The sequence below is a fragment of the Chelonoidis abingdonii genome, chromosome 9 (genome assembly GCF_003597395.2).
Source record: "Chelonoidis abingdonii isolate Lonesome George chromosome 9, CheloAbing_2.0, whole genome shotgun sequence".
NCBI classification, from domain to species: Eukaryota; Metazoa; Chordata; order Testudines; family Testudinidae; genus Chelonoidis; species Chelonoidis abingdonii.
Genome location: NC_133777.1, coordinates 84086275 through 84107965, shown reverse-complemented (window position 1 = coordinate 84107965; position 21691 = coordinate 84086275). Strand labels below are relative to the sequence as shown.

Here is a 21691-nt window from a genome sequence, read left to right as displayed (position 1 = left end):
TCGGCCCTGCGCCGGTTGCTGCCCAGGGGGCGGGGCTCTGAGCAACCAGGTGCGCAGCCCCGCCCCCGCCCAGGTGAGGCTCGCAGACCCTTTTTCCAAGGGGAAGTCCCGCCCCCGAGCTCTGAGCTCCGTTCCCATTGGCGAGCGCGCCCGCGCCGGCGGCCGGTGATTGGGTGCGGCGGGCGGAGGGGCGGCCCCGCTGCAGCTGGCGAGTCTGGCTCGGTCCCGCTGGGCGGCAGAACGAGTCGCGGCCGCGCCATGAAGAGCCTCAAGTCCCGGCTGAAGAAGCAGCACGAAGTGTCGGTGGGCGGGGGAGCGGTGAGTCCCGGCGGGCGGAGCCTCCCCCCCCGTGCGCGCGTGGGGGCCGTGACCTGGGCTGGGGGCTGCGCGGGCCGAGGCTTGGACTGTGAGGGGGGAGGGCGGGGCAGGAGGGGACGGCAGTGGGGGGGCGCGGGGTCAGTGGGGGAGGCGTGGTCTGGGCTTGGGTAGAGGAGCATGAGGGGGACCTCACAGGGCAAGTTGGGCGGGGCTGTGCTGGCTGGGGGTGGGATCGCAGGCCAGTGAGGGGACGGCAGTGGGGGGGGGGCGTGGGCAGTGAGGGACGGCAGTGGGGGAAGGGGTCGCGGGCCAGTGGGGGAGGCTGGCTGGGGCTTGGGTAGAGGAGCATGGGGGATCACAGGGCAGTTGGGGAGGGGCTGTGCTGGCTGTGGGTGGGGGTCGCAGGCCAGTGAGGGGACGGCAGTGGGGGGGAGTCGCGGGCAAGTGAGGGGACGGCATGGGGGGGGTCGCGGCAAGTGGGGGAGGCTGGCTGGGGCTTGGGTGGAGGAGCATGGGGAGCTCACAGGGCAGTTGGGCGGGGCTGTGCTGGGTGTGTGGGGGTCGGCCAGGCCAGTGAGGGGACGGCAGTGGGGGGGGGGTCGCGGCAGTGAGGGACGGAGTGGGGCGGGTCCTTGGCATGGGGAGCTGTGCAGGCGTGGTGGGGGTCGCGGGGCAGTGGGGGGAGGGCTGTGCTGGGCTGTGGGGGTGTTACGGGAGGACTTGCAGGGAAGTTGGGCGGACTGGGCTGTGTGGGGGGTTGCGGGGCAATGGGGAGAGGGCTGAGCTGGGGCTTGGCAGGAGGAGTGTGGGTTGTGGGGCACCACGGGGAGGGCTGGGCTGTGAGGGTGTGTGTGATGGAATTCCCTATCCATCCCAGCTCTCCAGAGCCAGCCTGTTGTATTCTGTCACTTCTCTTAAAGATCACTGTATAGTTTCTTAAACAGCGTACGTGCACTGTAAATGGGTTTTTATCTGACAAATAAAGAAACTTGAAATTTAGGGCTGAAAGCTGCTGTCGGTTGCTCATGTTAGAGGTGGTCACATCTATAAGGTGACATAGGTCTTGAGACTATTGATGAATAAGGCACTTTTCTTGATAAGAGGTGGCGGGGGGTGCACTAAGCCCTCAGTTTGAGAGTGTTCTACTGTACGCTTGGAAATGTGGCTTATTGGAAAGAGGCGTAGAAATACTCTGAAATACAGCCCTCATGTTTGTAGAACGGTGCTCTGGAAGCCTGTTTGGTATAATGCTAATTCTTCTCTGTATCACAGTACCACGTTTAACGTTGTTACAAAATAAATAAGTTCAGAAGTGTCTTTAAGCTTGGCGTACAGTGTATAGACTTGCACTGTCTATTGGTAGTCATCAGAAGTCATTTGTTACAATAGTATTCTTTGCTTTTTCAGAGCAAGTCTAACATGGTGATACTTAAATGTTAAGAAATGCTTTAGTAAATCGCAGCATTGGTATTCAGTAACTGATTTGGAGGGAAAATATGAAGATACAGGATTTTGGTCAAGTACTCTCCCAATTCAAATAAATGCGATTCATTTACCTCAACAAGATATTTTTGTAAAGTTGAGATTATTTTTGTGTATGACAGTAAATTGCTTTTGCTGAGATTTTGAAACTTTGAGGATCAGGACTGAGCAGAAACTAACTTTCTGAGAAGGAACTGAGTGATGTGAAATGGCTGTTCGCATGCAGAAATGAAATTCATTGTCAAATGTAGATGGGAGGAGATGCTGATGATATGGTGTACAGCATGAGTTTTTGCTGGGTGTCAGTATGCCACAAAATTGAGGTGTGTTGTGGGTACTAGTTGTTATTAACTTGGTGTGTAATTTTGAGTTAATCAGACCTCGAAATATTTACCAGGTACATACCAAACTCTAGCTTGTAAGTTTACTATGGAAAGACTTTGTGTGGGTGGCTGTGAATACAAGTAAAGGGAAATGCCTTGGAGAATTCCAGGCCCTGTTCCTAACTGCTGTGGGAGGGAAGATAGTGGAAATCCTGCTGAGATGCTGTCCCAGGATCCATCTTGGGAGCTCTCTCTTTGTTTTTTTTTTTTTTTTTGATTTTGTCTAGTAGGTGTCCAATAAATTCTAAGCTCCCACCCCCTTATCTAGCCCCTGGAAGGCAGAAAGGTACTTCTTTTCAAACCCCTTGTTTCCTGAGCCTTTTTCTCCAGGAAAATTCTCCCACAGCTTCTATATTTTTGGAAGGTAGTTCTTCATAAGTAGCCTCTGCATGGCTCTGGTGCTTTTCATAACTTTCTCAAGCAGTAGCAGAGTGAAATTGACAGAATTAGTGTCAATTACTCTGCTGTCTACAAAGTTTTGAATAACTGATGTTATCCAGTCTTGTTAACTTCTTGAGGCTGTTGCTGCTTGGGAAAGCTTTAAGCAGCCCATTCAGTCACATGAATAGTCTCAGATCAGATGCAGGTGAATGGTGCTGCTGTGTTTCACATTTGAGAGGTTAACTTTGCAACTGTAGGGTCTAGAAACTTCTTAAAATAGAAAGCTAAATTCTACATAAATTGAGGGCTTAGTGCACCCTCCGCCACCTCTTATCAAGAAAAGTGCCTTATTCATCAATAGTCTCAAGATGTATGTCACCTTATAGATGTCAGTTGCTCATGTTAGAGGTGGTCACAGCAGCATTCAGCCCTGAATATTCTACATTCTTGAGATTCCAACATGTACTGATGCTGTAAATGTCTTTGGGTGGTCCAGTTACTGTTGAGGTATTGCATTCTTGCAAGTTACACTAGGTGTTCAGTGAAGATACTCATCCTCACTTTGGAACAAATGAAAAGAAAAAGATTAGTTGTGTATCAAACAGCAATGGCTGCTGAATCATCTCTGAATTAGAGGTGATAAAGAGATTGTGTATTAGTTCATTCCATCAAGTTTCTTTATTTGTCAAAGTTTGGGATTGAAAGTTTTTTCTGGTATTCAGATTTCTTGTTCTCATATGCTAATAGTGATTACAGCATCATAAACAGATTTTATGATTTTAGTGTGCTCTACAAATATAAGCACTTGTGCATGTCATATTTCTCACTGGGACTGTGCACAACACTTTGAGAAGAAAGGCGAGGGGATTGTTAATGAGTTGAATGCTGGAGGAGGTTGGTTAGAAGGGAAGGAGAGTTTGTATGGATAAGGAGGAGCATGGTAGTCATAAAGCTTAGTGTGGGAGGGAAAAGGGAGAAATAAAGTGGGAGGACTGGGTAGTGGGTAGGAAACAAGGAGGAATGTTGTTGCGCTAGTGTAATAATTTAATGTCTTTCATAATGGAAAGCATGGAGCAAGCTTTGACCTCACAGTCCTCCAGTCTAGTTTTGCTGTATTTAAAGTGAAAAATAAGACAATCTCTTGCATAGGCTCCGTAAATATTTTTTTTATTGTTTTAGCATCTGTTGACTGAGCCAGAATCTGAATACTTTATTATGCAGTTTCAGAAGAGGTTTGTCAGACAAATGATTTTTTTCATTAAATCATGTAGTTTAGAAGTACTATAGCCACTAGCAACTAAAACTTTCTCTTTAGAGTTAAGTTGTCTTTCTATTAGTTGTACTATCTGCATCAGATCTGGTCAGTATTGTTTATATGACTTCCCAATACATTAAGGCTATCTTTTGCTATTATGTTATGTTGCAGATTTATTTCCACAATTCATATATTTATAATGCTTCATTAAATATTTTTGTTCAGTCTTGTAAAACTTACTTTATATTGTGGCTAAAATAGTGTGATATATTGAGACCTAGCCACTATATTCTAGGTGGAAAACTAATATTTATTGAAAATATCTCAACAGGGCTGACTTAAATATCCCTTTAGCATTGTATTTTTGGAAACACTTCCACATGCCTGTCAATTCTAAATAATCTGTATTGATATGCTAGAAATGAGTGGACAACTTCCTAAAAATGAATTTAAAAACAGAAGCTTTAAACACATTGCCCAATAGGGCTGTGTGGATGGCAAATGCAGCTTAACTTGTACAAATGTAAAGTAATGCTTGTTGACAAAAATAGCATAACCTTCACATGCATACTGATGGGCTCTGGAGTTTCAGGGGAGAAAAGCTGTAGGAGATCCTTTGGAAAGGTCACTGACATCGTGCAATGGCAGTTAAACATGTCCAAGCATCCTGTATGTTCTTAAGATAAACTATTTAAATTATATCCATTGAGTGGTGGTAAGTCCACATCTGGTTCCAGTTATCTGCTGCACTTGAAAGGTTTAATGGAGGCTGAGAATGTCTAGCGGAGGACATCAAAGATGAGTAGAAACTATTGAAATCTGCAGATTTGAAATTTCAATAACCTGCGTTATTTAAAGGAGAAGAATTTGAGGGGACTCTGAGAGATTCCAAATAAAGGGCATATTAAAAAGAAATTACTTCAACTCATTCTGTAACACTGGAGAAAATATTTTTTTGTGGGGGTGAGGGGAGAAACAGTTTAATTTTGATTATGTTCAGAACTCGTAAAAAGAAATATTGCAAAAAGAAATGTTACTTTGTTACGTTGCACAGTCTGAGAATTCATTACTGAGGGTGATCAAGATTTATATTCTACATAGAATGTTGAAAAAGAAGTGGATGGATAATTATATGACCACTGACACTGGTCGCTGTCCAAAATGAGATAAGTATGTTTTTTTGTTTGTGTTCTTGTCTAGAGGAGTCAGGAAAAAAATTCCCACCTTGCTATGTAACTCCACTATTGTCTTAGGCCTGGTCTACACTACGCGTTTAAATCGATTTAAAGAGCGTTAAATCGATTTAACCTGTCCACACTACAACGCCCTTTATCGATATAAAGGACTCTTTAAATCGATTTCTGTACTCCACCCCGACGAGAGGAGTAGCGCTAAATTCGATATTAACAATTCGGAGTACAGTTAGTGTGGACGGAAATCGACGTTATTGGCCTCTGGGCGGTATCCCACAGTGCACCACTGACCGCTCTGGTCAGCAATCTGACTCTGATGCAACGGGCAGGTAAACAGGAAAAGCCCCGCGAACTTTTTAATTACATTTCCTGCTTGCCCAGCGTGGAGCTCTGATCAGCAAGGGTGGCGATGCAGTCTCAAATCCAAAAAGAGCTCCAGCATGCATGGACCGTACAGGAGATACTAGACCTGATCGCTGTATGGGGAGACAAATCTGTTGTATCAGAGCTCCGTTACAGAACACGAAATGCCAAAGCGTTTGAAAAAAGTCTCCAAGTTACACAGCGCTGCGTGACAACGTAACGGAGACCAGAACCTCAAAATGGATCCATGGAGGGAGGGGTACTGAGGACTCCAGCTATCCACAGTCCCCCAGTCTCGAGAAGTATTTGGCATTCTTGGCTGAGCCCCAATGTCTGTAGTTCAAACAGTGTCGGCGTGGTTCAGGGGAACAGCTTCTCAGTTCCCCTCCCCCACCACATGAAGAAAAGGGAAAGAAATCATTCTTGACTTCTTAATTCCCTAGTGTTACTGAATGCTGCTGGTAGACGCGATGCTACAGCATGAAGACAGATCCGCCTCTCCCTCTCCCTCACCCGTGGTAGACGTTGCTGTAGGACTGCCCACCATCCTCGAAACCCCGTGCCTATAATGCCAAATAATATCATGAGGGAATGAATTCCTGGTTACTCCCAGTAGATAGCACAGCAACGGTAATAAGCATCTTCATCATAGTAATGGGGCTTCAGCCCCCCCCCTCTTCAGTCGTGAAGAAAAGATATCCGTACTGTCCTGGACGTCATAGCCCTGGGGGCTGCCTCCAATTCTTGTTTCTTTTTTCCTGATTCTTATAACTTCAGAAACAAATGTGGGGGGACTACTGCCTACGGTAAGCAGAAGTTGGGAGAGGAAGCAATGGGGCGGTGTTGCAAGGGGACCCCGTGAATATGAACACGGAGCAGCTGTGCTTCTGATACATGGTTCTTAATCACTTGCCTCTTATATCTAGGCAGGATGGACTCTATTTTAGATAACCATAAGGGAGGGATTGACTCAGTCCCAAGTGAATCAATCCAATTGTGCTTTCAAAAATTTTTGAGCAGGGCGCAGACTCGTGATAGCAGCGGACGTACAGAGAGGGAGAGATAACCGTCGTTCATTGCAGTTTACTCCGCAGTACGGTTACGAACGACCGGTAACCATCTCTGCTATTCATTGCAAAAGCAAGTGAATGCTGCTATGTAGTGTGGAGTATCACTCTCTGTCCGCTGATCCAGTACACATACGGTGCCGGAAAAAAAAAAGGCTGAACGGGCTCCATGGTTGCCGTGCTATAGGGTCTGCAGGGCAATCCTAGGAAAAATGGCGCGAAAGGATTGTCAGTGATGTTTTCCGGAGCAAGGAATGACTGATGACATTTACCAGAACCCCCGCGACAATTAAGATTAACCTGAATTCCAAGGGGCGGGGGAGACTGCGGAACTATGGGATTCTACGGAAGTGTACACAATGGCAACGCTTCAGAAATCGACGTTAGCTCGGTAGCATGGACGCACAACAACGAATTACTGTGCCTAGTGTGGCCGCATGAAATCGAATTTATAATATCAGTTTTATAAAACCGATTTTAGCTAATTCAATATTATCCCGTAGTGTAGACGTGGCCTTAGTGCACTGAGCCTTTTTTTGGTCTTCCTCAGAATCATTAGGCATGGGTCATTGCTAGACACAGAATACTGGAATAAGTGGATGTGTGGTCCAATCTGATATAGTAAACTCCTGTCAACCTTTAGTCCAGTTGTCCAAACACTATCACAGATCTTACTATATGTACTGCTAAGAATTAAGTGCCTACAGTTTTGTTATTGATCATTGGTTCTGATAATTTCTGAGAAATTGTGGCATGTTTACTCCAAAATGGAATAGAGGGGTGAAGCTTGTAATACATATACTTGGCAAAATATAATTCTCTTTTATAAGATGTGGTTTCTTATCCCAAAGGTGGTACTCAAAACTGAACCAGGTCTGATCATCCTTCACTAGATTAAAATGGGAAATATCTCCTCTCTGTTATCCTAGTTTTAGTTAATTGATACTGTATCGTGAATAATTCTCATACTTCTGTCAGGCATATGTGTTTTAAAAAAACCTGTGTTCCTGAAAGCTGAACTGAAAAGTTAGAACAACTAGTGATTGGATGCTTGTACAGATTGACTTTTGTTTATTAAAAAAAATCATGAAAAGCTTTGTGTATAATTAAAATGTTTATTCTTAGAACAAGCTTTTTGATGCACTGAAAAACATTAAGCAGCTCATGGTGTTTTGATGATGCAAAATGAATGGGCTGGGGGATAGACTGTTAGTTTAAAAATTTGCTGGCTGATGGGTTTTAGGCTGACATTTTAAAAATGGCTCTCTCCTCACCTTCATATTTAAATATACAGAATAAGCAGAATCCTGAAAGAGGCCTGGAGGGAGCAGTTCTCAAGTCTGTGCCAAAGATTTTGTTATGGTGGTTATTGTCTGAAATTAGGTTTGTGAAAGAGCCCATCTTATTTGTACTAAAATAGGTTTCCAAGCAGTACCTTTTGTGCATTAATCCAAATAACCCATTATTAAACTGTAGTCTGAGCAACCTCTGTAGTTAGTGATAGCTAAATGTTCCTAAAGTTATATGTATGTAAAGCAAGTTCTGAGGACGTTGCTGTACTCTATTATATAAATGATTTTTCCTCCACATTTTTTTATGTAAGGAGTGGAACTCCCCTTTATCTACGGCTGATAGTAAAATGACTGAGTGCAATCACTCTTGTATTCTTATCAGAACTGAAGTGTGTTGTAACCCTCTGGATTAGCTAGTCAATTAGCAATGACATGCATCTGTCTGAGGTCCTGTCTACACTATAAAAATAACTACGTTTAATACATGGGTATAACAATAATGTGTTATAGCATGGTTTATTTCTGCCGTTGTAGAGTGAAAAAATAAACGGTAGAACCATGCTTGAAAATCATGTTTTTAGTTTGGGCAAAACATTGTTCTCTGTGGCCTTTTTAAATTCAAGTTTCTGCTGCTGTTCTCTTTGAAAGCTAGAGTGTAGGTAAGGGGCTGGCCATCAGCATTTTAACCTTTTGTGTTGTCTAACCCTGCTTGTTGAAAGCATGTGTTGAAAACATGGTGATTAACATGCTCATGAGCATTCAACACTAGTGCTCCCATTGTTGCAGGCAGTGGTAAGAAATCCTGAGGAAAAGTTCAGGGTAGACACAGGCTAAAGCTGGGGTTCTCAGGACAGATTTTTTGGTGGCCTCAGAGTGGGGCCATTGGTGGCCACTCTCACACTTTTCCCTAAAATACTTACTATATATACTCGTTCATTAGCCCGTTTGTTTATAAGCTGGTGTCATAAACAGATAGCTAAGGGTTAATGTTTCTTTACCTGTAAAGGGTTAACAAAGGGAACCAAACACCTAACCAGAGGACCAATCAGGAAACTGGATTTTTCAAAGTCAGGGAGGGAATTTTTGGACTCTGGGTCTTTTTGTTTGTCTCTCAGCTATGAGAAGGTTCTTTCTATCGTCTTATCTTCTGTTTCCAACTTGTAAGTACAGGTTGAAAAACAATACAGGCTTTTATGTTGTTTTGGGTGTATTTACATGTGTGTAACTTGCTGGAATGTTTCAAATTGGATATCTTTTTTGAATCATACTGTTTGTTCATTTTTTTTTTTTAAGCAATTGATCCTGTTATTATTGTCATCTTGATACAGATAAAATTTGATGTCTTTTTCTTTCTTTTTTATATAAAGTTTTCTTTTTTAAGTCTTGTTGATTTTTTCTCTCAGGATAAGCTCGGCAGCACCAGGAATTGGTGGGGAGGGGAAAGAGAGAGAAAATCTTCTCTGTTTCCTTGTGTTTGAGTTGTGTCTCCTTTGTGGAGAGAGGGGACAGGGCTTCTTGTATTGTGATGTAAAAGAGATGCATCAATACTCTCAAGTTAGCCCAGAGAGGAAAGTCTGGGTGGGAGAGGGAAGTGGAGGGAAGTGGAGTATTTCCCTTCCGGTTAAGACTCAGAGCTTCGGGTCTTTGGGGGTCTCTCCAGGGAAGGTTTGGGGAGACCAGAGGGGGCCAAAACCCTGGAAATTTCGGATGGTGGCAGCGAGATAAGATCCAAGCTGGTAATTAAGCTTGGAGGTTCATGCTAAGCTCCCAGATTTTGGACGCTAAGGTCCAGATTTGGGAAGAGGCTTATTACAGCTGGTCCCCCAAGATGGTTAGGTAAAAATAGCAAAAACTGTATGACCCTTTTATAAGCTAACCCTTTATTTCAGGGGTGGCAAATTTTGGCTCTTGGCCTGTCAGGATAAGCTGCTGGCAGGTCTGGATGTCTTGTTTACCTAGTGTGTTTGCAGGCATGGAGCCCCTCAGCTCCCTTTGGCCGCAGTTCACCATTCCCATCCAGTGGGAGCTGCAGGAAGTGGCGCGGGAGCTGAGGGGCTCTATGCCTGCAGACGCTTCAGGTAAACAAAACAACAATGTATTAGATATTCAATTCAATGATTCCTTAGAGTTTAAAATCAAATTTTGGTGTTGACCATTTTATAAGACAATGCCCGCTCTTTGATGTGTCACTTTTTTACCAAAAATATTTGGCTAATGATCGAGTATATATGGTAATTAGCTTTAGGAAAAACAAATGCACATACACATGTCCAAATCATTGTAATTATTTACTGCTAGCTAGTAAGTCTGTTGTGAAAAGTGATATTAACAAACATACAAGTCTCACTTTTCACAGCAGACTTACTCAGCCCTGGTAAGCCTAGGGACAAATTAAGCCCTGGATGCGGGGTTAGGGGAGGCAGCGAAGGCCAGAGATGGGGGGGATGGGTGGGGGGGGGGCCAGGGAAGCAGCAGGGGACTAGAGCCTGAAGCCCCATGGCCCACCGCCCCTGGGAAGGTGGGGAAAATCATGGGCTGCCTGCTCCTCCAGTGTTCTCTTTCCAGAGGAGGGCAGGGTCCAACTCCTGCTGGTGGCCCAGCAACCAACACCAAGGTGGTACATCCAGTAGCAACAGGGAAGGGAGGGGCCACTACTTTACCACCAGCCCCACCACGGTCCAGGAGGCTGTGGCTGCAAGAAAAACCCCTCGTGGCCGCATGTGAGAAATGCTGGGCTAATGTAGGTCCACCATGTTGTCTTCTGTCAAAACAGACAATTTTTTTTTAAAACAAAAGAACAAACACTGCTGTAATATGTTGTGGCTGATATACTAACCTTCTGCACAATCAAAAAATAAACCCTCTATCTCTTCTCATTCAATTAAACAGATTTATCATGAGTGCTGTCCTGGTACTTGAGATGGCACAAATGGAGGAAGACGACTCCTGTAGTCAAGTGTTTAGTTTAAATCAGAAACATGCAACATAGTTAGACAAGATATGCATGTTGTAGGGAATACTGTAGATTCTAATACATCTTTAGAGGTGGATTATAATTGAGAAGCTTAGTGGAGGGAGTGCTTATTTTAATAAAATACTTATGGATTTCAGGAGCTCCAGAAGAGAAACAAATTAAATCAACTGGTAAGCAAAAACTCATTGTAAAATATCATTGGTAACTCTTCTGCATGCTTACTCAGTAAGCACATAGTATTGTTTATCGGAGCTTTTTGACTAGGATTGGCAAAGTGCTTCCAGTTTGTTGGAACTCTTCTCTAAATTACATAATAGTTGACATTCATAAGGAGCTTTTATAAACAAAGTAGTCCTTGCAAAAGTTGAGGCAGGAAAGTGTTGCCCCCAGATGTTCTGTTCTTGGTGGGTGAATGGGGTCACAGAGGGAGTCAGTAGCAGAGCCAACCCTACAACATGATAGTTCCTCCTTGAGTATGTACTCTACCCACTACACGGCTGCCTTTGGTGACCGGGGAAATAATAAAATCAGATTGTTAAATTCTATGCAGTATTTTCAACTGCTCCTCTTTCAATATGTGGAATCATACTACCTAACATCTGTCTGAGAATTTTCATTTCAGACTGGAGGTTTGTCTATGCTTGAAACCCTGCAATGGCACGGCTGTAGCAGTTGAATGTAGACACTACCTGTGTTGACGTCAGGGGTTCTCCTGTTGGCGCAGGTAATCTGTCCCCCCAAGAGGCAAGTACCTAGGCCAATGTAAGAATTTTTCAGTCAGTCTAGCACTTCCTATGCCGGGGATTAGGTTGGCTTAACTACATCACTTGGGTGTGGATTTTCCACACCCCTGAATGATGTAGATAGGTCACTAACTTTTTAGTAAAGATCAGGCCTGAGGGCAGGTCTACACTATTGCTTATGTTGATATAATGTACATCGTTCAGAGGTGTGAAAAAGCCACCCCCTGAACGATGCAGGTTACAGCAACCTAACTAGTGCTATGTTGGCAGGAGATGCCCTCCTGCTGACACAGCTTCTGCCTCTCGTGGAGGTGGAGTAATTATGCCAACGGGAGAGCTCTCCCCCATCGGCCTAGAGTGTCTTCCCCAGACATGCCACAGTGGCGCAGCTACATCAGAGTCGCTGATGGTCTCTGGCGGCATTTCAGCAGTGGGTGCTTCTGTCTTTGGTGGCAAGACTTATTGCCCTCCACCGAACACCGTCAGCAACTGAAGGACCCTCCGCCGAAGACCTGGACGGGTGAGTGTAACAATTAAAAAGGTGCCCCCCCGCAGCAGTCCTGATATTTTACAGTTAGCATTTGGTCCCCCTACTCTGCCTCCTGGTTTCCGTCTGCTTCATGAGGATGTGCTTTTGGCCAGGCTTGTACCTGGCGCTGGGAGAAGTACACAGCACACCAGCATAGCTGTTATGTTGGGGGCTCTGCCCACTTTCCATCCCTCCTTCCATTTCTGGGTTAGTAGAGGAGACATAACAGCTCTGCAGAGCCTGTTCTCCTCCCTGCAGTATGGGTAGCTGGCGCAAGAGAGCCTTACACCTCTTACTCCCTGGTGTGGCCACAGTTTGATCCTTAATAAGCACTTCACATTTTTATGTAAAACATTCAACAAATATTTGTTTGCTTCCAGGCTATGTTGAAAGTCCTGGTAACGTCTCTCTTCACAGAGCCTAAATGATTCAGTCTGTATTCTGTAGCTGAGACTCGTGTGTGTGTGTGTGTGTGTGTGTGTGTGTATATATATATATATATATATATATATATATATATACACACACACACACACACACATACACGCAGTGCAGTGGTAGGAACAGCTAAGATACTGCGCAGAACCCTCAAACTCCCAGGCCTCTGGTAGAGGACCTGAGGTTGAGGAAGACACATACCACCCATAGGGGTGAGAGGGGAATTTTTTTTATATATATTTCTAAATACATAACTGAAGTATCATCTATTGATGGACGTATTGAAAATAACTCTTAATCTGTGCTATGCAGTCTGGGAGATGGACCAAACCTGTCAATCGGCAGTAGCTGAGGTGTGTTGCTCCACCTCTGAGATCCTCAGATTTCATCTGCCTCTCCAGCTTTAGGCAGGCAGAGTCCCTGCTGGAGAACTAACTTTAAAGAAGGGGGAGGGAGAAGGCTTAAAATCTCCTGGCTATGAAGGTCTGCCTCTCCTGCCAGAGGATTCCCTTACTCCTCAGTGGCTGGTACTCTGACACCCTCTGTTCAACCATGTGGAATGCAGCATGGCAGAGAAGGGGGAAAATCAGATGTCTCCTGCGCTGCCTCCTGCTGATTAATTGCCTCCTTGGAGATCTGTGAAGACCCTGGTGCCTCAAGTGCTCAGATGTGGCATGGTTTCTCACAGCCTCCCTTCCCAAGCAGGAGAGCCCCCAGGAAGCAGTGGCAGCACCTCAGCAGCAAAATCCTCTCATCCTGGCACAGATGAGCGCAGCTGCTCCCTCCCCTCCCCATGTGGGGGAGCGTAGGTTGAAGCACAGTGTCAAAGGGCCGGGGGAGCTTTCCATCTAACCCCTAGAGCCTGCATTCACACCCCCATGGGGCAGCTGTCTGGACCTTCCCCTGCACTGGTGGTGCCAGGGAGCTAATGACAGGGATCCAGGGACAGAGCAAGGAGAGAGCCTGGGAACCTGTGCTCAGACCCAGCCCCTTGCTCTGTTCTGCGGCATGCATCCCCTTCAGCTCTGCAGCAGCTCACAGCAATTCTCTGCCAGCAGGGTCAGCCCTGTCTTGCCTCCCAGTGCGACAAAATGGCCACAGACTCCCTTTGTATGACTAGAGCCCCTGGCCTAGGATCAGCCTACCTCCAGGCCATGTCCAGGAATCTCACCTGAACAAAGCGTGGGCCAAGTCCCACACAACTCCCCTCTTTTTCTCAAGGCACAAAATCTGCTTAAAAAAGTAATCCCAGGGTCCCTCCTCCACCTCCGGGCTCCCTGAGCTACTCTTCCCATGGCCCAGCTTCTGGCCTGGTCAGGGTGCGGGGCCTCAGTTCCAGTGCTGGGAGCACCCCCACTTTTACATAGGTTCTGGTGCCCCAATCGCTTCCATCTTCTGAAGAGTCTGACTCAAGGGTTCCTTTATGGCAGTGGTTTCCAAACTTTAACAACCCGCAAACCCCTTTCGCTAAAATGTCAAGTCTCTGGAACCCCCTCCTAAAAATGAATATTTCCAGGGATTTTCTCCCTTACTTGAGGATAAAGTATAAAAGCAGTGATCTTGAAAGTATAAAATTGTTTTTTGAGACATGCTTATTACACACTATATTTATCATTACAGTATTTTATTACCTTATGAAAACAGCAACACTCTTCCAAGATCTCACTTTCGTAGCTTGTATCACTTTGATTAAGCCTGCTATAAGACAAGGCTCCTAGGTTTCATCAAGGAGTATCAGTTGTGAAACAGCAGGAAGGTATTTAAGAAGCTAACGCAAAGAGTATCTCCTGCACAAGCATTCAGGTCTTGAGCAGTCTAGGCAAAGAACACGTTACACAAAGCTTAAACTTGTTCTTCATAATAATTTAAAAACAATACTAGCAGCCCTTAATTTTAAAAACAACAAAAAAAATCCACCTCCCTTTCCATTTCTTAAAAGGAGTCTTGAAGTTTAAGTCTCCTCAGTGTGATAATATGCCTGCTTTGATCTGCATAGCTCTTGGAAGTCCCCGGGGCTCTGGGCTGCTGGCCCTGTGGTGCTTGGGATCCCTAGGGACAGCTCTGTCCGCCATTAGAGAATTTTTTCCCGAGAACCCCTGTAACATTTCCCAAACACCAGTTTGGGAACCACTGCTCTAAGGGTATGTCTACATAGCAATAAAAGACCTGCAGCACAGCTGTGACCAGCAGGCTGAGGCTGCAGGGTTGAAAATTGCAGTGTGGATGTTCAGGCTGGGGCTGGAGCCCAGGCTCTGAAATCCCATGAGAGGGGTGGGTCTCAGAGCCCAGGCTCTAGCTTGATCCTGAATGTCTACACTGCATTTTTTTTCCACCCCCCCACAGTTTGAGCCCTGTGAGCCTGTCAATTGACCCAGGCTCTAAGAGTCGCAGCTGTGGGCTTTTTATTGCAGGGTGTGTGTGCCCTAGGAGGCACAAAGTGAAATCTGTTTCCTTTATCTGCATTCTGCAGATTTACAGAGTTTAATTCTCAGCATCTGATTCCCGTTTATCTTTATGGAGTGCAACGGGGCAGGCATTCTTCAGTAACTGCACACTCTCACAGAGTGCAGCATTGGCAATTCAGTGTTGAAAAGACCATGCCAGAGATGTGTGCTGTTTCCTCTACGCGTACATACATCACAATAGGAGTTCTCTTTGCTTAGGGGTCAACACTCCAAATCAGAGCTAAAAACTAAAATAATAAAATTATTAAAGAAACAAAAAACCATGTGCACAGAGAACAGACTTTCAGGAAAACTGTACTGTGTATTGTGAGCTACATTTGAGAGCTACAGCTGCCTTAGTCAAGCTATGGCTATATATACCTCCTAATATAACCTGGGAGTGTGTAATAGCAGGACAGGGATTTCCTGCCACACCTAAAGACTGGGAAAACATCAGGCTGTCATCTTCAGCTGCCACTTCAGATTGCCATGACTTCACTATTGGGCTGTCATTCCAAGTTGTCGTCAGGCTTTAATGTCCTGGTTATTGCTCCCAGCTTCTGGTGCAGATTATCCTGCCTCAATACTGCCCCCACCTCCTTCCCCCGGCAGCTGGCTATGGAGTGATAAGTTGACAGCAGTTCCGATGCAGAAGAACTGGCAGGCAGTGAGGGGCATCCTGGCCCACCATTTTTCTTATACCTCTGCCTCCGTTCTGCAAGGCCAGAACAGTACTTGGTGTGCACCAGTCAAAAGTGATCTTGGTGTCACTACCGAAGATGAATATGCCTTTTTTTCCTGGTTGGCAAGTTCTTGTAATTTCTAGTTAGGAAATTTTTTTTACCTGAAAGTGGCCTTCTTACTATACAGGCTCTTCACCGGCAACCAAGTCTAGGCAAGCATCACCTCAGCCTGCACTTTCAGACATGAAAGCTATTGAGGGCATCATGCCAACTACCTAGGGCATCAGACAAAAGAATTTTGTCATCTGATACCTGAGTGCACTTGCATGCTCTTACAAGTAATGCCAACATTGGTGGGCTGTATTGCAGATATGGTCTCTCTCAAATTTTTTTTAAAAGAAATCATGCCTAAGAGCTTGTGTTGGTGGAGGAGTCGTGGTATGCAGATAGCCATTCTGGATCTCCTGTTAATGGGAGCAATTGAACCTGTCCCTCCTCTTCAAAGGAGAAAAGGTCTTAGTCCATATTATTCCTAGTTAAACAATCTAAAACAAGCCCAGAAAGCTACAGTGCACTTCCTGAAAGTATCAAACATCCATTTAACAAAAATCAAGATGTCAACTAGTGCGGATTTGAAGGTGTCCATCAATGGAGGGGGCTGCATGACTTCTATAGATGTGAAGGATACTTGTGTTCATATCCCAGTTCAACAGTCTTACAGTTGCTTCCTAAGCTTTGCTCTCGGAGTACATTGCCAGTACAGGTCCTTGCCCTATAGTTTAGCAACAGGGCTGTGGTAGTGTGACTAGTAGCTGTCAAAAGGAAGCGGTCTTTGTCACCTTCCTGGGGTGACCACCTTATCCAAGCCTCATCTAGGGTCAGTTTTACGCTCTAGCACTGAGCAATAAGCATGCTGCAGAGCAATGTTTTGTGAAAGTTAATTAGAGCTCTCTGTATTCCCAATCTGAATGGGGTTGGTCATTGTAATCTACTCAATAGTTTATTGCAGGAAAGACAGGAGAAGGGGGGGAATCTTATCAAAACAATCAACCTTTCAAGGGGAGTTCCAATTCATATGCTTCTGTCTCTTCTAGGACCAGTGGTCTCCATGTGGATATTCTTAGGGAGTTTGTGCTCACATGAGGCTACTACAGAGCTTCTTCTTATCCCTGCCTAAACAATCTCTTATCCACCCCTCACAAAGGTATCTCTCTTGAGGATTCTGCAGTCATTTCTTGACAGTCCTTGACCTCACGTACGGGCGAGAGCTCAGGGCAATCCAGTGTGGTCTCAATGTTCTGCTCCCATATCTGGATTTACCTCAGGTGCTGGTCATGACAGACAATACTTCAGCCATGTCATTCATCTACAAAGGGAATGTGATCTACTGTTCTTCAAAGAGAAGGTCGCTTCCTGATGTCTTGGGTAAGGACAATCTGCAGTCAATTTGTTCCCTTCCCATCCACAGCAAATTGAATGTTGTTGCCGACTGGCTCAGCAGGCCAAAGTTAGATCATCCAGAATTAGAACTACACCTGGAGGTATTTTTCTGTTGGTAAAGAAATTTCGTCCTAGATCTATTGCTCAATGTGTCTCCCCGCAAATCACAAGATTTTATTCTCTTACCAGTGGGTTCACCGAGCCAAAGTTCTGCCTTGTTGCAAAGATGGCCAAAGGGGACTATTATGTGCCTTCCCTCCCTTTTTCTCTCCTCACCAGAATGCTACAGAAGATCAGGAGAGAAACAGTATTAGTAATTCTGGCCAAGAAGGACTTGATTCTCTGATCTTCTTTACAGGATATAAAGGCCTCCCATCTGCTTTCATCCAGAAGAGAGATAATTAGGGACCTAGATTAATCGCAGTTAACTCACATGAATAATTCAGAAAAATTAATCATGATAAAAAAATTAATCACACTTTTAATCACACTGTTAAACAATAGAATACCAATTGAAATTTATTAAATATTTTTGATTTATCTACATTTTAAAATACATTGATTTCAATTGCAACACAGTATACAAATATCAGAGGGGTAGCCGTGTTAGTCTGGATCTGTAAAAGCAGCAAAGAATCCTGTGGCATCTTATAGACTAACAGACGTTTTGGAGCATGAGCTTTCATGGGTGAATACCCACTTCATCGGATGCATGTCATTCTTTGCTGCTTTTACAGTATACAAATTGACAGTGTTCACTTTATATTTTTTATTACAAATATATGCACTGTAAAAATGGCAAACAATCTACATTTGTAAGCTGCACTTACACGATAAAGAGATTGCACCATGGTCCTTGTATGAGGTGAATTAAAAAATTAATTCACCTCATACAAGGACCATGGTGCAATCTCTTTATCGTGTAAGTGCGGCTTACACATGTAGATTGTTTGTCTTTTTTGTTTTTGAGTGAAGGTATGTAACAAATGGTGGCTGAAGCATGAAGGGGCATATGAATATTTAGCATACCTGGCATGTAAATACCTTGCAGTGCCAGCTACAACAGTGCCATGCGAATGCCTGTTCTCACTTTCAGAGTGACATTGTAAATAATAAGCAGCCAGGATAATCTCCTGTAAATGTAAACAAACTTGTTTGTTTTAGCAATTAGCTGAACAAGTAGGACTGTGTGGACTTGTAGGCTCTAAAGTTTTACATTGTTTTGTTTTTGAGTGCAGTTTTTTAATATAATTCTACATTTGTAAATTAGATTGAGATCGCACTACAGTACTTGTATTAGGGGAATCGAAAAAAACAATTTTTTTACAGTGCACATACTTGTAATCAAAGAAATATAAAGTAAGCACAGTACACTTTATTCTGTGTTGTAACTGAAATCAATTTATTTGAAAATGTAGAAAATATCCAAAACTATTTAAATAAATGGTATTCTGTTATTCTTTAACAGTGCGATTAATCATGCAATTAATTTGTTTGAATGCATGATTAATTTGTTTGATCTCTTGACAGCCCTAGATAGACTCTTACAAGGTCCAGTCGTGCACTAAATCTAGACAGTTTAAGGAACTGATCACAGAACTAAAAATTTATGGTAGCGTATGTACAAGTGATCGTGACTTGATCACTTTTATAATGTGCAAACAGAATAAAATCTGGACCTCAGAGAGAGAGATTTGTTGCATTAAAATGGTCAGTTTCACAAAGCTGAAAACAATCATGAGCTAGCTGGGAGGAAGAATTTAATTAAAAAAAAAAAAATGAGTAAGGGGGAGTTATTTAAGAACACTTTGCTCGATGCCCTAAAAGCCACAATTGAGGAAGAAGGCCATATTGGTGGAAGAACTGCCGTGGTTTGGAGTGGAAGTGGAGGCAGCTATAACAAATGGAGGACAATGGAAGTTGTTGGAGTGACTATAAATCAGAAACTAGGAATTGTAGAAAATTGATAAAGGAAAGAAGGGGTTATGAGGAGAAAGCTATGGCCGGCAGAGTTAAAGACCATAAGGAGTTTTAAGTATATTAAGAACAAAAAGAATCCTAACAATGATGTTGGTCCACTCTTAGATGGAAATGGTAGTATTATCAATAATAATGCAGAAAAGAAAGTGTTCCGTAAATATTTCTGTTCTGTATTTGGGGGGAAAACAGATGATATAGTTGTATCAGATGGTCAGAAAGCTCTTTCAATTCCACTTGTATCTGAGGAAGATGTAACTTTAGTAGCTTCTATTTAACATTTTTTAAATCCGCGGGTCCAGATAATTTGTATCCAAGACACTTTTTTCAATAATCTTGAAACACTGGGGAAGTCTCAGAAGATGGGAAGAAAACTAATGTTAATGTCAATATTTAAAAAAGTAAATGGGATGACCCGGTTATAGGCTTGTCAGTCTGACATTGATTCTGGTTAGGATAATTGATTGGCTGATGTAGGACTCGATTAATAATTATATTACTCTCCTTCAATTAATCCCAAACAACATAGAATCCCTCTCAGGGTCCCAGAGCTTGAGCCCCAGCCCGAGCCCAGACATCTACACAGCAGTTTTTCAGCCTGTGAGCTGGCGTTAACTGATCTAGGGCAACTGAAGGGTTTTTATTCCAATGTAAGCATTCTCTTACTAGTCTGCCTTGAAGCTTTAGTGTTCTCTCAAGCAGGGAATGCTGTTATGTATAAGTTCTTAGCTGAAAGAAAAAACAAATAGTGAACATCTTACATGTCTTATCTAGCCATTAGCAGATGTCTTAACTCATCAATATTAATTACAGGGTGGAGATCTACGTTTAAAACATTCCAGTCTAGAACTCCACTATAAATGTCAATTCTTCATTAAAATAGTTTGGTGTGAAAATGCAGCAGGCCTGTGAGTCTCTTTACCATTGTGGGGGTAGGGAAGGGAACTAGCTGACACTGTTCTGTACTATGACAGAACAGCTGGTGAAATAGGAGTATTTGAAACCTGTTTCCAGTGTCAGTTCTCATGACAATCTCAGTCCAACCCATTCCTCTTTAATCTTTTCAGCCCATGCAAGAGTTTTTTAAACCAAACTTTTCATTATAATTTCTCTGCCTTTGAATAAAATTGACACTGGAAAGACTCGCCTGTGAATATATACAAACGTACTCTGACCTTTGCAAAGCATGCAGTTTATTGCCCTGTTCATAGTATAAACTGATTGCTGATACTGAAAGATCAGGTCTGCCATAATCTGCTTCTCTTGTGTTCCATCCCTTTCCCCTCTCACATACAATATTGCAGGGGTTCGCAAACTTCATTGCACCATGACCCCTTTCTGACAACAAAAATTACTACATGACCCCAGGAGTGCAGACCGAAGCCTGAGCCTGCCTGAATCTTGCCGCCCTGGATGGGGGAGAGCCAAACCCCATTGCCCGAGAGTGGGGTACTGAAGCCAAAGGGCTTCAGCCCCAGGCAGGGGGCCTGCAACCTGAGCACTGCTGCCTAGAGCTGAAGTCCTCAGGCTTCGGCTTTGGCTTCTGCCTTGGGCCCCAGCAAATCTGAGCCAGTCCTGGGGTCACAACTCACTTTGGGGTCCTGACCCACAGTTTGAGAACTGCTGCAATCTTGGCAATATGTGAGCTGACTTCTGGTAAGAACAAATCCAACCAATTGTCTACTGGAAAGAGAAGGTGACATCAGTGGTTTTCATTTTGCAGGTACTTTTGTAGAGTTCCATTATTTTGGATGCTGTAGAATTTTTTTAAACATTTATATAAGTGTAATGCATATAGCCTGTGGGTGAAAACACAGGGACCAATGGTGAAAATGACAATCTATAGGCTTTAAATAACTGATCAAGAGAATGGGACAGGTAAGAGTATATGATATGCTACATCTAGTATAGGAAGGGAAGAAATGCCAACTAATCCTTGCTTAAATGGAAAATACAGCTGTTTACTCATATCATCAAGTACTAACATGTACTAATGTCAACCTACAGTGCATTTGGATATTTATACTTACCTGGCTTTCATATCAAGTCTAATGAGAAAGTTGAGTACAATCAGCTCATTGCATTGGTGTTGCCCATCTTCCTTAAATAAAGGGTTCTCTGTGCTGACTGAAACTTATGCCAGAAGGAGCTGGCAGAGAAGCCGACGAGCTGCTACCAAGCCCCTGATGCGTGCAAGTCTGGGCCAGCAAATAGGAGGAAGTAAGAGGATGTAAACAAATACCATTTATTTCTCATAGATACTAGCAACAAGTTGTAAAAAGGGAGGAGTGTGATGAGATTTTTAGTTTGAAGCTGATATTAGAAAAGGCTTTATTTAAAGAAAAAAAAAGACTGAAACACTGTCCATGTGCTTTATATGTGACCCACACCCTCTGTGTTCCGGAACCTGCTGCAAAATTCACCCCTTGTTGCAGAATTCGCTATAGCAGCTGATGTCTTGAGTGGTTTTGTTGCCTTTAGTCTGCAGATGGCGTTGCCAATAGCAGTAAGGGGTGTGAGCTAGTCCTGAAACCTCAAATGTCAACACTGCTAATTATTTCGCCAGTGACTGTTGTAGTAGACACATCCTCTTCTGTATAGTTCTTATTCTGTTCTGTAATATGGATTAATGGGCTTCTCCCACAGTTCTTCCCAAAGGCCAAAAGCCCCTTATGTCTTGCCCACCTGGTACTCCAATTTCTGCAATGTACCTGTGGTGTGTTAACAAT

At 43.7% G+C, this 21691-nt stretch overlaps 1 protein-coding gene across 2 annotated transcripts in view; it reads left to right on the top strand.

Annotated features, from left to right (window-relative positions):
• Positions 1–202: 202 nt before the first annotated feature.
• The window catches only part of UACA (uveal autoantigen with coiled-coil domains and ankyrin repeats), a 68960-nt gene continuing 47471 nt past the window's right edge, over positions 203–21691 (top strand). For both annotated transcript variants that reach the window (XM_032764333.2, XM_032764332.2), the window contains exon 1: positions 203–318. In XM_032764333.2, coding sequence (XP_032620224.1) covers positions 259–318 — 60 coding nt within the window. In that variant the 5' untranslated portion in view covers positions 203–258. The remainder of the gene's footprint in view (positions 319–21691) is intronic.